At 54.7% G+C, this 14,644-nt stretch overlaps 1 protein-coding gene across 1 annotated transcript; it reads right to left on the bottom strand.

The window, feature by feature from the left end:
• Window positions 1–792: 792 nt before the first annotated feature.
• Window positions 793–12,692, bottom strand: LOC101610702 (galectin 3 binding protein). The gene is made up of 6 exons (XM_004655706.2): window positions 12,493–12,692; window positions 10,851–10,924; window positions 7,706–7,897; window positions 7,421–7,552; window positions 5,546–5,816; window positions 793–2,217 (listed from the first exon to the last, which is right to left on the bottom strand). The coding sequence occupies exons 2-6, from the start codon at window positions 10,900–10,902 to the stop codon at window positions 1,107–1,109; spliced, it is 1,758 nt and encodes a 585-aa protein (XP_004655763.2). The 5' UTR covers window positions 10,903–10,924; window positions 12,493–12,692; the 3' UTR covers window positions 793–1,106.
• Window positions 12,693–14,644: the final 1,952 nt, after the last annotated feature.

The raw sequence follows: 14,644 nt of genomic DNA, 5'->3' as shown, positions 1-14,644 counted from the left end.
CGAACTCCAGATGCATGTGCCACTCTGTCCATCTGCCTTACATGAGTACTGAGGAACTGAACCTGGGTCCTTATGCTTCCCAGGCAAACGCCTTACCAGTGAAGCTATCTCTTCAGCTCGGCATCTCCTTTTCTGTTGGTGGTCAAGTAGCTTGCTGATGGATATTTAGTCTTTCCACTTTGCTCCTCTTACAAATGTTGAGACATGAGCCCGGCTCTCTGGCTCTCCCTTCTCCTGCATGCGCCTCTTCCACCTCCCTTAGCCCCTTGGGACCCAACCCCTAGCCTGGTAGCCATTTATTTTTCTTTTCTTTTCTTTTCTGCTTTTTTTTTTTTTTTTTTTTTTTTTTTTTTTTTTTTTTTTTTTTTTTTGCGGTAGGCTCTCACTCTGGCTCAGGCTGACCTGGAAGTCAGTATGTTGTCTCAGACTGGCTTCGAACTCACAGCGATCCTCCTATCTCTGCCTCCCTCCCAAGTGTTGAGTGCTGGCATTAAAGGCGTGCGCCACCACGCCCAGCTCTGGCAGCCATTTCTTATGGGATCACCTCTGCTCTCAGATAGACCTAGCCCTGTGCTTATTAGCACTGTACCCTATGGTCCCCTTCCTACGCCATTCCTTCACAATGACCCTGACTGCTGGCTGGGACATTCACTTGCTATTAGTCTCCCTGACTGGCACGTGGTTTCACAGGGACAGGGACTGTTTCATTCTCGGTCCCCCGGAATCCAGCTTGTCTGCTGTCTGAACACCATAAGAACCCAACAGCACTTCCTGTACAAATGAACCAACGCAGAAAGTGCAATGTAATTTTAATGATGTGACGGACAGAAATTGCAGGAGGGGCATAAGAAAATCCCACAGGACCTCACACGCCTGTGTCTGGAAGCCAGCCAGGCAGTGGGAGCTGTGGGCGTCGTCCGTGCCCGGGTAAGTGCTGGTTGAAACCTCTCGGTGATTCTTTAAGCTCACAGAAGCAGCAGAAGCTGGGGACGTCTGGTGGCAGGCTGCTGGAGGTGACTGGCGATAGGAAGGAGGCCCAGGAGGGGATCCCCCAGGGTGGTGTCTGGAGCCGGCCCAACTCTGGGGCCCACCGCTGTCCATGCCACCTAGGCCAGCCCAGTTGAGTTGGTCAGGTAGAAGGGGCGGATGGCCACCCGGAAGCTGCTGAAGGACCCGGAGGAGCAGGGGTATGGAGAGGCAGCCTTGGAACTATTGGTGCCCAAGGCACTGGGGATGGCAGCCTTGGAGCCCTCAAAGTCAGTGACGCCCACCACGAATCTCCCCCTGCAGAATATCAGCGCTTTGTTTTCGTACCCGATGGTGGGGTCTGAGTAGCCGGACTTGGTGAGGCCCAGGACGGGGAGCTCGTCTGAGGAGCAAGAGAACCCGTAATTCCAGCAGCTCTCCACGGTGGAGAGGTAAGCAAATGACCAGGAGACCAGCTTGGCCTGGAAGAGGAAGCTGGGGTGCTGAGGGGTCTGGAAGGACTCGTAGGGGTAGCTGTAGGGGGACACTGGGTAATAATTATATGACAGTTTCCTCCTGTATGGATAGTTCTGCACGACGTTTCGAGCACCCCGGGAGCTGGCCGTCACCGACGCGCTCCACGTGGCCGACGTATAAATCCGCGGCTTGTACGTGTCCTCCGTGAGGTTCAGGCCTATGTACCGGGCAAGCACCCAGACGGGTACGGTGTGGAACTCCAGGGCCTGCATGATCTTCCTCTGGAACAGGTCCTCGTGTCCCTGGTACAGGGTCAGGTTGAACTGCAGCTCGAAGAGGTCCTCGGGCGGCATCATGGGAAAACGGACCAGCTCTACGAGGCTTTCCACCTCCCAGTGGGCGGCGCCGGTCGCCGTGCTCCACGCGTCCACGGCCTTCAGCAAGGCCAGCTCACTGGGCACGGCCAGCTCGCTCTTGGGGAGCAGTGCCTGCAGCATGCTGGTGGGGACGCTTGTCCAGGCCTCAGCCTGGATGAGAGCCTCGAAGTTCCAGGCCAGGAACTGCACACACAGATCCTCCAGCAGAGCGTCCCCAGTGGCCTGAGCATAGGCGTAGAGGTCCAGGGGTGTTCGGAATGAGGGGTCCTGGGGAAGGAGGGTGGCAAAGAGGCTCCCGCAGAAGTCCCGCAGCTGTGTGGCTCCGAAAGCTGAGGCCATCTTATGGAAGCACTTCACATTCGACAGGGAGACCTCGATCCTTCGGGAATAAAAGTACCTGGGAAGGGCGTGAGGGGGGTGAGGCTTGCTTCCTGGGACAGCAGGTGCCCCTGGCCTCCTCTCCAACACTATTATTACACCTTTGCCACTGACCCACTAACACCCTGAGGTACTGCTGTTTCTGGTGACAGTCATCCTTTTTTTTTTTTTTTTTTTCCTGAGGTAGGGTTTCACTCTAGCTCAGGCCGACTTGGAATTCACTATGTAGTCTCAGGCTGGCCTTGAACTCACGGCAATCCTCCTACCTCTGCCTCCCGAGTGCTGGGATTAAAGGCGTGCGCCACCACACCCGGCTCCTGAAATATTTTTTAATATTTATTTTTATTTTTATTTATTTATTTATTTATTTGAGAGCAACAGACACAGAGAGAAAGACAGATAGAGGGAGAGAGAGAGAATGGGCGCGCCAGGGCTTCCAGCCTCTGCAAACGAACTCCAGACGCGTGCGCCCCCTTGTGCATGTGGCTAATGTGGGACCTGGGGAACCGAGCCTTGAACCGGGGTTCTTAGGCTTCACAGGCAAGCACTTAACCGCTAAGCCATCTCTCCAGCCCCCGAAATATTTTTATTTATCCATTTGCAAGGAGACAGAGAGAGGGAGGGAAAGAGAGACAATGGGTGAGCCAGGGTCTCTTGCCACTGTAAATAAAGTCCAGATGTATATGCCAGTTTGTGCAACTGGCTTTACATGGGTGCTGGGGGAACGGAACCCAGGCCATCTCTCCAGTCCTTAGGTATTTTTATGAGAGAAAGAGCGAGCAAGAGAGTGAGAGAATGGGCATGCCAGGGCCTCTTGCCACTGCAAATGAACTCCGGATGTGTGTGCCACTTTATGCATCTGGCTTTATGTGAGTACTGGGGAACTGAACCTAGGCAGACATCCCTGGCAAGCCAAAGCCTTCAGCTGCTGGGCCATCTCCCCAGCTCGCCTGCTGGGTTCTTTTGTGCGCATGTACACACCACCAGTCGTTCCAAGCTCACTGGGATCACGGTGCATCTGGCTTTGTGTGAGTGCTGAGGAAGGAGCCTGGGCCGGAAGACTCTGCAATCAAGGGTCTTTACCTGTTAAACCGTCTCCCAGCCTCAGCCTTTATAATGTTTACTTTTGAGACAGGGCATCTGGGGCTCACCAAATAGGCTAGACTGCCTGGGGGTCTTCCTGTCTCCATCGCCGTAATGCTGGCATTACAGCTGCAGGCCACCATGCCTGGCTGTTGGCAATTTTTTTTTTTTTTTACATGAAGTCTGAGTATTGAACTCACATTTGTATGCTTTCAAGGTGCTTTACCAACCGAGCTATCTTCCCAGGTCCCCTGCTGGGTCTATGGAGTGTTCCTCTGCCCCCTAGAATCTGTCTCCTCCCTGGCAAAACCAGCTCCTATAGTCATTTCCTCCCTGCTTCCCCTGACCATGAGCCCGGGTGCCCAGTGACCTCTCATGTCCTCTCCTTGCATACAAGGGTTCTTCAAATATGTGGCCCTGTTGCCAACTTCATGGCAGCTCAGAGGCTGAGACAGCAATGGACTCCTCTGGCCTGGTCACCCTGCATGGCACCCACCCCACCCTGAAGCCAGGGAAGTGAGTTTCTGCCACCCACTTCTCCTAGTACTAAAGGCCTTCAAATGGAGGTGGGAGGATATGACAGAACGATTGGTCACTTGCTTATAATTGCCATCGCACACCACTATGGTCCCCTGAGTCATAACAAGTGAGACTAGGAAGTGCCAGCCTCCTTGTTTCTCATGCTGTGATACGCAGGGAGTCCTTACCCCTTTGGGGTTCTCATGCTGCCCCCCACTCAGGACCAAGTATTAGATTCCAGAAATCAGGATGGGTATCCTATGGGCTGGAGGGATGGCTCAGCAGATAAGGTGCTTGCCTGCAAAGCCAAGGGACCCAGGTTCAATTCCCTAGCACCCACGTAAGCAAGATGCATAAGGTGGCACATGTGTCTGGAGTTTGTTTTCAGTGGCTGGAGGCCCTGGTGCACCCATTCTCTCTCAGTCTGCCTTTCTCTCTCACATAAATAAAATAAAACACAGACATTTTTAAAAGAGTCAGAATAGGTAACCCAGCCCTGCCTGTCTTTCTCAGAGAAGAAATCCAGAAGGAAAAAAAGGCTGGAGACTAGCGACTCCCAGAGGCTGAGATGTCCATTGAGTAACTACCGGCTGCATGTTGGCTGGGGAGCTTTGGTGGAGGGGGGCGGGAAGGTGACCACAGAGGGAGAGAGCAGAGTGTCTGGGGTGCCCTGAGCAAGGAGGGGACTTCTGAGGCCTTGGGGACTTGCTGTGCCACAGCCCCAGGCTTGCTGCAGCTTCTCTGCATGCCTTGGAGGAAAGAGACAGACACCAAGACCCACAGGACAGGCAGCAGCAGAGCTTGAGACCCCCGACCACAGGCGGCACTCCGGAAAGGCCCAGGAGAGCAGGGGTGGCATCAGCCCTTGCCACCCAGGCTTCCTGCTAGATTTGCACACTGGGTGGGCGAGAAAGCATTTTAATCTGATTTTAATTGCCAATATTGTCCTCTTAAATGTTATATTCAGTTATAGAAATCTTCAGATTATAAGAATGAGAACGAAACAACCCCTAGCCACTGCAGTTGAACTCCAGATGTGCGCACCATCTTGTGCATCTGGGTCCTTGGGCTTTGCAGGCAGGCGCCTTAACCACTAAGCATCTCTCCAGCCCGTGCGTGTGTGTATGTGTGTGTGTGTTTTATGCTCGCCTCCACTTCTTTCAGTGTCCGCACCTTCCTGAGGGCCTCAGGTGGGGTCTGGGCCTGTGTTGTAGCCACCCAAGGCTCTGCGCCACCCTGCCTCCCAGCATTTCACACACAAGCTCCACTCTCGCTCTTCGTGCTGAATCCTAGGACGCCAGAGAATTCTTATAACAGTGTTTGGTGACTTGGGATGACTTTTCATGTCACTTGAAGAGAAGTCATGCTTATGTGTTTAGGTAAGCATGCACATGCTTGTGCACGAACTGAATGTGCACATGAGAGTGACTGCATCCACAGGGCAAGCACTCCCAGGATGGGTGAGCGGGCACATATGTGAGTGTTCTAATGTGTCAGCCTATGCCCACGTGAGTGCAGCGAGTGTTCAGGTGTATGTGTGTGCATCCGTGTGTGTGTGTACAGATGTGCGTATTCGTGACTACGCCATCCGTGAGCTTAGGCCAATTCACTGCGCAAATGCATGCAGGTGTGTGTTGTGTGCACACACGCATGAATGTGCATACAAGCGTGCGCGTGGCAGGAGTATTGTCTCGCCACCCACCCACCGAAGCAGACACTCTGAGGGAGGGGCGAGCGCAGCTCACCTGACAAAGTCCCTGACGACATGCAAGCACTCGGCGTCCACTCTCATGACGACACCGCTGCCCGGCTTCTCCCACAGGGCCTGGGCCTCGGGGTTGGTGTTCAGGATCAGCGTGTGGGCACACAGGCTCAGGTCATCTTGCTCCTGCCTCTGCCCCTGCTCCTTCGCTGTCACCTGGATAGTCAAGTCACAGCCCTTCTGGCTGTCGAAGATCTGGCCCAGGGCTTCAGAGAGCTCCCCAGAGAGGTCGAGAGTGTGCACACTCCTGGTTTCTGGGAGGAACAGGAGTGTGCTATGAGAGGGGCCCTGGCTCTGCTATTCATTGGCTCTGTGAGATCCTGTCTGTAGCCTCCTCTTCACACTGGCCCAGGACTCCCTAGCTCCTGTCTGTAGCCTCCTCTTCACACTGGCCCAGGACTCTCTAGCTCCTGTCTGTAGCCTCCTCTCCACACTGGCTCAGGACTCTCTAGCTCCTGTCTGTAGCCTCCTCTTCACACTGGCCCAGGACTCCCTAGCTCCTGTCTGTAGCCTCCTCTCCACACTGGCCTAGGACTCTCTAGCTCCTGTCTGTAGCCTCCTCTCCACACTGGCCTAGGACTCTCTAGCTCCTGTCTGTAGCCTCCTCTCCACACTGGTCCAGGACTCTCTAGCTCCTGTCTGTAGCCTCCTCTCCACACTGGTCCAGGACTTTCTAGCTCCTGTCTGTAGCCTCCTCTCCACACTGGCCCAGGACTCTCTAGCTCCTGTCTGTAGCCTCCTCTCCACACTGGCCCAGGACTCTAGCTCCTGTCTGTAGCCTCCTCTCCACACTGGCCCAGGACTCTCTAGCTCCTGTCTGTAGCCTCCTCTCCACACTGGCTCAGGACTCTCTAGCTCCTATCTGTAGCCTCCTCTCCACACTGGCTCAGGACTCTCTAGCTCCTGTCTGTAGCCTCCTCTCCACACTGGCCCAGGACTCCCTAGCTCCTGTCTGTAGCCTCCTCTTCACACTGGCCCAGGACTCTCTAGCTAATGTCTATAGCCTCCTCTCTACACTGGCCCAGGACTCTCTAGCTCCTGTCTGTAGCCTCCTCTCCGTGAATGCATTGCCAGAGGCACCTCTTGCCCTTACAGAAGTCCACACAGCCCAGCCCAGCCACTCCTCTGTGGCCCTCTGTGAGTTTAGGCACGTGCAGCATGAAAGCATGCTTGGAAGTGTGCAAGTGCACATGTGTGTGTGTTGTGTGCACACGTGCATGCCTGAATGTGGCTGTGTACCCTCCACCTCAGGCCCACTTCACCCCTAGAGAGTCTGGCTTTGTGAGATTGGACACTCTCATGCCCCAGACTTCCAGCTCAGGGCAGAGGTAGGTGGCAGAGAGCAGCCCAGGCCCTGTGGGCAGGGCCAGGAGGAAGCCTCGGCTAGCAACCAGGTAGGAAAGTTCTCAATGGAGCCTCTGTCTTGCAGACAGAGAGCAGAGATGAAATGGAGACAGGGAGTTAGGCCAGTGGGAATGGGGGCACCAGGCCTCTCCACCACCTGTGCTCTGTGCACACAAGGGTGCTGGTCAGTGTGTCAGAGCGAGCAGTGACAACCAGAGACCGTGGCCTCAGGGAGCGAAGCCTCTAGCATGCAGATGCCGCGGAGCATTGTGAGTGCAGCTTCCGGCCTGCAGCCCACAATCCCGCTAGAGAAGTTAGGGGAGACGGGAGAGGGCGTGGGATTCCTCCTGCGGGGAGCGGACTCTGCTCTTCTACCACCACTCCACTGTGGAGGGCGGCTCTCATTCAGCCCTTAACTTCTCTTTACACATGGGTGCTGAGAGGGGCAAGGGCATGGACACTGCTGACGCCGTCCAGGTCCAGTTGTGATGGGGGAGGAGGGAGCTGGGCTCACCGTTGGCACAAACCACGCTGGCATCCTGGTCATGCTTGCATTTGCTCTTCAGCCACCCCAGGGAGCTGCAGTTGGCCAGAGAGGGCTCGGTTCCATTGCATTCCAGCTCATCCAGCATGACAGGGCCACTTCCTGGAGGGAGGGTGGGGGGGACGGAGAACAGACTGGAGGTGGAGCTGGGCCCTCAGCCCTGTGAATAGGGATACCGCCCCACGGCAAGGGGGAGAGTTGGTTAAGGGGCGTCACTCAGTAACCTCAGTTTGGGGGATAAGAGTGTAGCCACACCTGGCCCAAAGGCGGCTCTGCCCAATGCCTTCGTGGCATTCTCAAATCCCAGGGCCCGGCAGACAACGTTAGCATCCAAAAGGTTCCAGAGGTTGTCACACACTGTCCCCCACTGGCCTCTGTAGAAGATTTCCACACGGCCCTCACTAGGTGTGTCTCCGTTGACCAGTCGCATGTCCCCATCTTGGGCACCTGTGGGGAAAGCCAAGGTCTGCTGAGAGGAAAACTGGGCTTGCACAGCACCAAGCTGCCAACACAGCCCCAGGATTCCTATGTCCTGCTGGGGATAAGATCATCCCATCAGGGAGGGTATTCTGTGCCACTGCAGAGGGCCCTGCATGTGCAGGAAAGGGCACCCACTGAGGAAGCCTAGAGAGCTGACATGGCCCCCACAGAGGACAAAGCCCGCCCTCCACGCGGCCCCACAGAGGACGAGACCTGCCCTCCACACAGATGCCCAGAAGCCAAAGCTCTTCTTCCACATGGCCCCCATGATAGCCTCAGCTCTTCTCCATGCGGCCCTCACAGAAGCCAAGGCCTTTCCTTCAAGTGGATACCACAGAGCCTTTCTTCCATACGGGGTTTACAGCAGACAAGGCCCTTTCTATATCTCAGCTCTGGGCACCGGGGTTCTGTAGAGACAGCATCAGGACCCTTGGCTCCTCAGCCTTACTAAGTGGAGACTGTGGTCCCCAGGAAGAATGGGAGTGGGATAGAGGACCCTCTCCATCTCTTAAGGGCATGGCTTTGGGGTGCTGGCCTGAGGGTACAGGAGACCATGGTGGTTCTAGACACACGGGCAGAAGACAGATGCCCCTTGACTTGCCATGTGATAGTGCCCTGACAACCCATCATACACTGAAGTGTCCTAAGTGGAGGATCCAGTTCATCTATGGGATGCCAGATCTGTTCCTGCTGAGCCGCAGGGCACCGCAGAGCCACTGTGAAGTGCAGAGCTGATGGGGCTGTGGCTTGCTTTCACGCTTTTTAAATTTATTTTTTGAGAGAGAGAGAGAGAATAGGTGCTCCAGGGCCTTTCAGCAGCTGCGAACAAACTGCAGACGTGTGCGCCCCCTTGTGTGCATATGTTTCACGGCACACTTGTGTCACTGTGAGTCTGGCTTAGGTGGGACCTGCAGATCTGAACATATATTCTTAGGCTTCACAGGCAAGCACCTTAACCAGTAAGCCATCTCTCCAGCCCTTGCTTTCACTCTTTTCTTTTTAACCTTTAAACCAGTAGTTTTATTATGATACACACTCACACACAAGTAAGAGAAGGAATGTTCTGATATTCCTGAGCATTTCACAGAAAGCAAATGTAATTATCTGGGCAGTAGAGACATCTACCCATAGCTCTTCCAACAAAAAGTAAAGGCTTTTAATGTGATAACTCAGGTACATGAAGTTCTTACTCCTGTCTTGAAAACTTCAGTCTAAGGAAACAGCTGTTGTGAGGTGAGCTGAGAAGGGTTCTCTTCAGTCCTGCTTCCCGACTGTCTAAATGGCTATTATGATACTTCAGGTGAGGGCAGCCTGTTTGGGACTGCACGGGGTACACGTGTAGGGCCTATGATTACAACTTCACTGCAACTGAAAGAAAAGGATAAGTTAAGAAAAATGGGGCACATTTAAAACGCGATGTTCTTTTCACCTAACCCGTGTAGAAGGTTATGATTAGCGTAAAACGTTTGTTTTGAACTTGGAGAAGCTCCATCTGAGCAGAGAGGCCAGGGGAGCAGACTCCAGCCTGCCTGGGGCTGCGGGGCACTGTTCTAGATCCACTTCCCGAAGGACACGGGGGAAATCTGCAGAATTTCCCCATCAGGAGTCACCAGTGCAATCAAGGTGCTTAAGTCCTTTTAGTGCCCAAGCTTACAAAGGCACTATAAGAAGAACAAAGCAAAGCATTAACACGGCACTAGGATGTATACATTACATAACTGGGAACAAGGCAGGGAAAAGCCCAAACACAGCTCTACAGGAGAAGACCTTGGTTAAGAGCATTAAAACATAGGTGCATATAAATACATTTTTGGTTAGTCTGCGCTATGCCACATGGAAATCTTGCCAGAGACTTGCCTGCTAGGTAATGCATTTGGGCTTTCATGTCTGACTTAACAGTCAGGAATATACACTGTTGTAGATACATACATGTATGTACACACACACACAAAACTCAGATCATGAAAACTTTTAAAACACATATACTTAACACTCGTGCCTCTAAAAATCAAGACATGTGGGCTGGAGAGATGGCTTAGCGGTTAAGCGCTTGCCTGTGAAGCCTAAGGACCCCGGTTCAAGGCTCGGTTCCCCAGGTCCCACGTTAGCCAGATGCACAAGGGGGCGCACGCGTCTGGAGTTCGTTTGCAGAGGCTGGAAGCCCTGGCGCGCCCATTCTCTCTCTCTCCCTCTATCTGTCTTTCTCTCTGTGTCTGTCGCTCTCAAATAAATAAATTAAAAAAATTAAAAAAAAAAATCAAGACATGTGCTTTCACTCTTAAACACTGAGTGCACCACACGGTGCTAGCCCAGGACGGTCACAGCCCACATCCCACGTGGGGTTCTATTGCGTCCATCCCTGCAGTGTCCGCATGACCAGCAAGGCTTGTCATTCATGCCAGAATGATACTCCTGCCCCGCGCTGGACTTCGGAGCGTGGCCCCATTCGCATCTCTTTGCCATTCACAGTGTTCACTGGGCCAAGTAGGATCTGGGTTCCTGAATCCAGAGCTGCTCATGCTAAAGTGGGATGCTCACTAGGAGGTACAAGACAAACAAGGGCCTTTGGGGCCACAGAGCATATAGTAAAGGAACCCATGTCCCAAGGCTGCTGACCTCAGGACAGCTGCTGGACTAGAACCCAATGCCTGGCCTGCTGGTTCCCACTGACAGGATGGGGAGGGGTCCTTGATATTTTCCACATCACTTGCATCTCATCTGGCCAGGGGTAGGGGCATCCTCTCCCCTCCCAATCTACATGCCAGCACCATTTGAGATCCTGTGTGTTGGCCCAGGAGAAAACCCTTGGATCCAGCACCACACAGGACTCTGTCCAGGTTTCCTGCAAGGAGGGGGCTGACCTGAAGAGCAGGACACAGTCCACCCTGGACTTTCACTTTGGACAGTGGGCATCACTCACCTTCCATGCCTGGGACCAGCAGACATACCCAGAGGAGCCACAGGACAGCCATGGCCTGGCCTAGAAGCCCAGCCCTGCAGCAGAAGAAACAGCAGTGTGAGGCCCTTTGGACAGGGAGGGTCAGTTCGCTGATCCCTTCAACTCTGCTTGTGGATGGTAGATGGGCGCGGGGTATGTGGGGGCTCTCTTGGAAACCCAGATGGCTGTGAAGGTGACATGTGCTGCAGGCGCAGACCCCTCACCTCTCAGCAGGGCACAGATGGAACAGACGAGCTAGGGGTGCTGACAATGAGGACCAGGGGAACAGAGGCGGGGTTGTGCCTTGAGGGTGGCAGGGTGTGGACGGTGTAAGCCTGGCTAACGACGGGCCTTATCTTCAGGCAACAGGCCCCTGCAGGGTGTGCCACAAAGTCATAGATGTGCCAGAGGTTGGGAGGGGGCTCTGGGGAGCAGGGAAGTGACAGAGGTCCTGGGGGGTCACCGGTGCGTGGTGGGGGAGGTTGGGGAGAAGGCTATCTGTGTAGCTCACCCAGACTAAGCCCCAAGACAGGCCCTGAGAAGCTGGGACCCCCCAAGGCCCATAGGCAGATTAGCCATCTCCCCAGCATCCACCTCTTTTCTCTCTCTCTCTCTCAAAATAAAAATAACAAGTAAATAAATTTATTTTTTCCATTTGGACACTTTCATACATGTCTGTAATGTATTTTGATCTTATTCCCCCTTTCCCCTCTCTTATCCCCTCCCCCTCTCATTAAGATTCTTTTTCCTTTCCATCAATCCCCATCTTTCATGCTTTTTGTTTGTTTTGTTTTAACCACTGAATTAATCAGAGCTGCTTGCCTGATCATGGGTGGACTGTTACTCAACACCTCCACTTCTTTTCGAGGAAGGGTTCTCATTGGCCTGCAGTTCACCAATCAGGTTTGGCTAGCCAGCCTGCGAGTTCCAGGGACCCTAGGACCCTAGGACCCAGTGACCCAGCGTGGGGATTCCAGGGGCATTCCACCATGCCTGGCTTTTACATGGGCCTCGTGCTGGACATTGTGCAGAGGCTGTGTTTTTTGTTTGTATTAAAATCTGATCTAATGGAATTACCTCACCCCCCATCATCTATTTAGTTTCTCTCTCTCTCTCTCTCTCTCTCTCTCTCTCTCATGTGTGTGTGTGTGTGTGTGTGTGTGTGTGTAGTTGTACTAGCGTTAGGGTCTCCTGGCACTGCCCATGAATGTCAGATGAAAGCACCCCCTAGCTTCTGGCTTTCCATGGTGCTGGGTCCCTTACCTGGTGGTAGAGAACTGAGCTCAGGAAGCAAGCAAGCACCTTCAGCAGAGCCTTCTCCCTAGCCCCTGGCAGAGGCTTTTTGCCTGACCTCCTCGTGTGGCAAGCTGGGACAAGGCTGCCTGTGCTGGCTCATACGGTATGCCCATGCACAGGAGGAAAAGGTACCCGCTTCTCATAGGAGGGAATAAGCTTGGACCAGAACACACAGACCCGAGAGAGGGCCTACAGATGAATCCTTTCCCACTTGTCCTTTTGGCTGGTGCCTTTGTGCAGTGATCACCCAGCTATACTGAGAGGTCCTGCAGTGATCGCGCTGTGCAGAGAAGGGCGCCCTCCCCGCCAGCGAGGAAGAGAGGCTTACCTGCCTAGAGCACCGACGAAGGGGCCTAGGAGCCCCAACTCCTTTCTGCTGTGGAGCCCCCACAGAACGTCCTCCAACCCAGAAGCCTCACAGTGTGGCGTGCCTGAAGACCGGTCTCAGGAAATGCCTCAGAACCCCAGTCCGGTTTCGGTTTCCCGAGAGCACATGACGAAGGCTGCCTCTGGGGTTGGCTGTGTGCACGAGGCTTGGGCCCCCTGCTTACATGGCAGGCGTCCAAGCAGCCTTTGGCTGACAGGATAGCCGGCAGCACCGAGCCACCTAGGCTGTGGCTGTGGTGAGTAAAAACACGCCCAGGCTGGCCCAACGGCCTGGGGCCGACAGGAACGGAGGAAAGGCGAGGCTGATGTGCCAAGGAGCAGCGGCTCGGGGCTCCAGCCGACCACGTGTGCATCCTGACAGGATGATTGCGGGTGCTGACTGCGCAACGAGTCCTCGCCTGGGCTCACCGGGGTGGGCTGTGTGTGTGCGCGAGACCCCCAGTCTGAGCCAACGGCACGCTGACTAGAGACCGGGTGATGTACGGCAAGTTTCCTCCGTGCCGGGAGGTGTAAGCATCTAGCGCCAGCTTTACTGAAAGCAGCCGGGAGCCGGGCATGGTGGCACACGCCTGCACTCAGCCCTCGGGAGGGAGGCATCTTTGGGAGATCGCTGTGAGTTCAAGGCCACCCAGAGACTACATAGTGAATCCCAGGTTGTCCTGGGCTAGAGTGAGACCCTACCATGAAAAACCAACCAACCAACCAACCAACCAGACAGACAAAGCAGCTGGGTCAACTCATGAGAGTCAGTGTGGGGAGGGTCGTCAGACCCCCGCCGCAGATCACACGCCCCTCTGTGCCAGGTGTATACAAGAATGCCCAAGATCTAGGAACAAGGAGCTCCGAGGTGGAGACTCTGGGGTCCCGATGCTCTGTAAGTATGCCCTCACCCCCAGGCTGAGGGGGAAGCGTTCAAGGAGTCATTATGACACAGGAATCTCCATCAAAGTGGCTGCGTTGGGGGCCCCACATTCCTACAAGTAACCTCTCCTTATGCTCTGTAAGTGACTCCCCCCCCCAAAAAACACTCGGTTTACTGAACTGGTATCTGTGTAATTGTACTTTGGTCTGCCGTCTGAGCCCTATTTGGGGTGAAGAGGTGTGTCCGTGTCTCCGCAAGGGAAACGTTTCCAGTGACACTGAGCTGTATCTGTGAGTGTGCCCAGCACGGACCCCAGCTAGGGACCAGGATACACTGAGACCCGAAAGACACCATGACCATGGGTGCAGCTGGGGAGTGGACGTGCTGGGCTCACGGGCAGCACCTGTCCTGGGGCGGCATGCACTGTCCTGATGTCCCCACAGTGTGGCCAGGCCAGGACTCCTGGGGAAGATGCCAAAGGCTCTGTGGAATTCACACCCCTTCCCTTCTTCCCATGAACTGAGCCTGTGCCTTGACTTCCCGTCAGGGATCATCCTGCTGTAACTCTTGTCTACGTCTCTGCCCCTCTACTCAGGATCTCGCAGGACGGGCAGATAGTATAACCAGCCTGGGGTGGGGGTCAGGCAGAGGCGTTTGAAAGCCCCAGGTGGTTTTTTTGGTGGACAACCAGCGCTGGTTCCCTGAGAGCTTGGAGCCTGAGAATCCAGAGGTCATCACGGTTTCCCTTGAGATGTGAGGTTTCCCACGGCCATGGCTGTCATTTCATCTGCCCGGGGGGCGAGGGGGGGGGACCCGCACAGTGGGAGCAGCAGCTGAAGACAGTGCCAGGTCTACGGATCTGCATGATTCCGTGGCGCTGCCTGGCCTGGAAGCCCCAGCAGGACGCTCCTCCTGGGCTCCTGTTGGCTTTGGGCGAGCCTGTAAGAGGAAAAGACGGGTGCACCCCAGGGACTCCGCCTGGCCTGCCTCACTGAAACACTTCGGTGACTTCATCCTGGGTCTGCAGCTCCACGGCCCCAACGGCCAGCGTACACCCATGGTGGTCTGCTTTCCCCAGGGGAGTAGGGGAAGGACACTGACTTGTGGACAACCTCTGGACCTTGACTGACTTGTCCCTGAGTTTGTGTCCTTGAGAGCACCCATCCTGGATGCACAGGTCGGAGTCCCACAGGAAACAGCCAGTGCCCTAGATTAGGAGCCTCTTGCTAAG

Source organism: Jaculus jaculus, chromosome 9 (assembly GCF_020740685.1).
Source record: "Jaculus jaculus isolate mJacJac1 chromosome 9, mJacJac1.mat.Y.cur, whole genome shotgun sequence".
In the NCBI taxonomy this organism is placed as follows: domain Eukaryota; kingdom Metazoa; phylum Chordata; class Mammalia; order Rodentia; family Dipodidae; genus Jaculus; species Jaculus jaculus.
Note: the sequence above shows the minus strand (reverse complement) of the source record. Positions and strands in the feature narration are given on the sequence as shown.

What these genes read in the sequence shown, in the direction of transcription:
- LOC101610702 (XM_004655706.2), bottom strand. Translation starts at nt 10,902, where the DNA reads ATGGCTGTCCTGTGGCTCCTCTGGGTATGTCTGCTGGTCCCAGGCATG. An exon ending in CAGAGCCGCCTTTGGGCCAG is followed by an intron (nt 7,553 to 7,705) that starts GTGTGGCTACAC and finishes CCCTCCCTCCAG; the next exon opens with GAAGTGGCCCTGTCATGCTG. An exon ending in CAGCGTGGTTTGTGCCAACG is followed by an intron (nt 5,817 to 7,420) that starts GTGAGCCCAGCT and finishes TGTTCCTCCCAG; the next exon opens with AAACCAGGAGTGTGCACACT.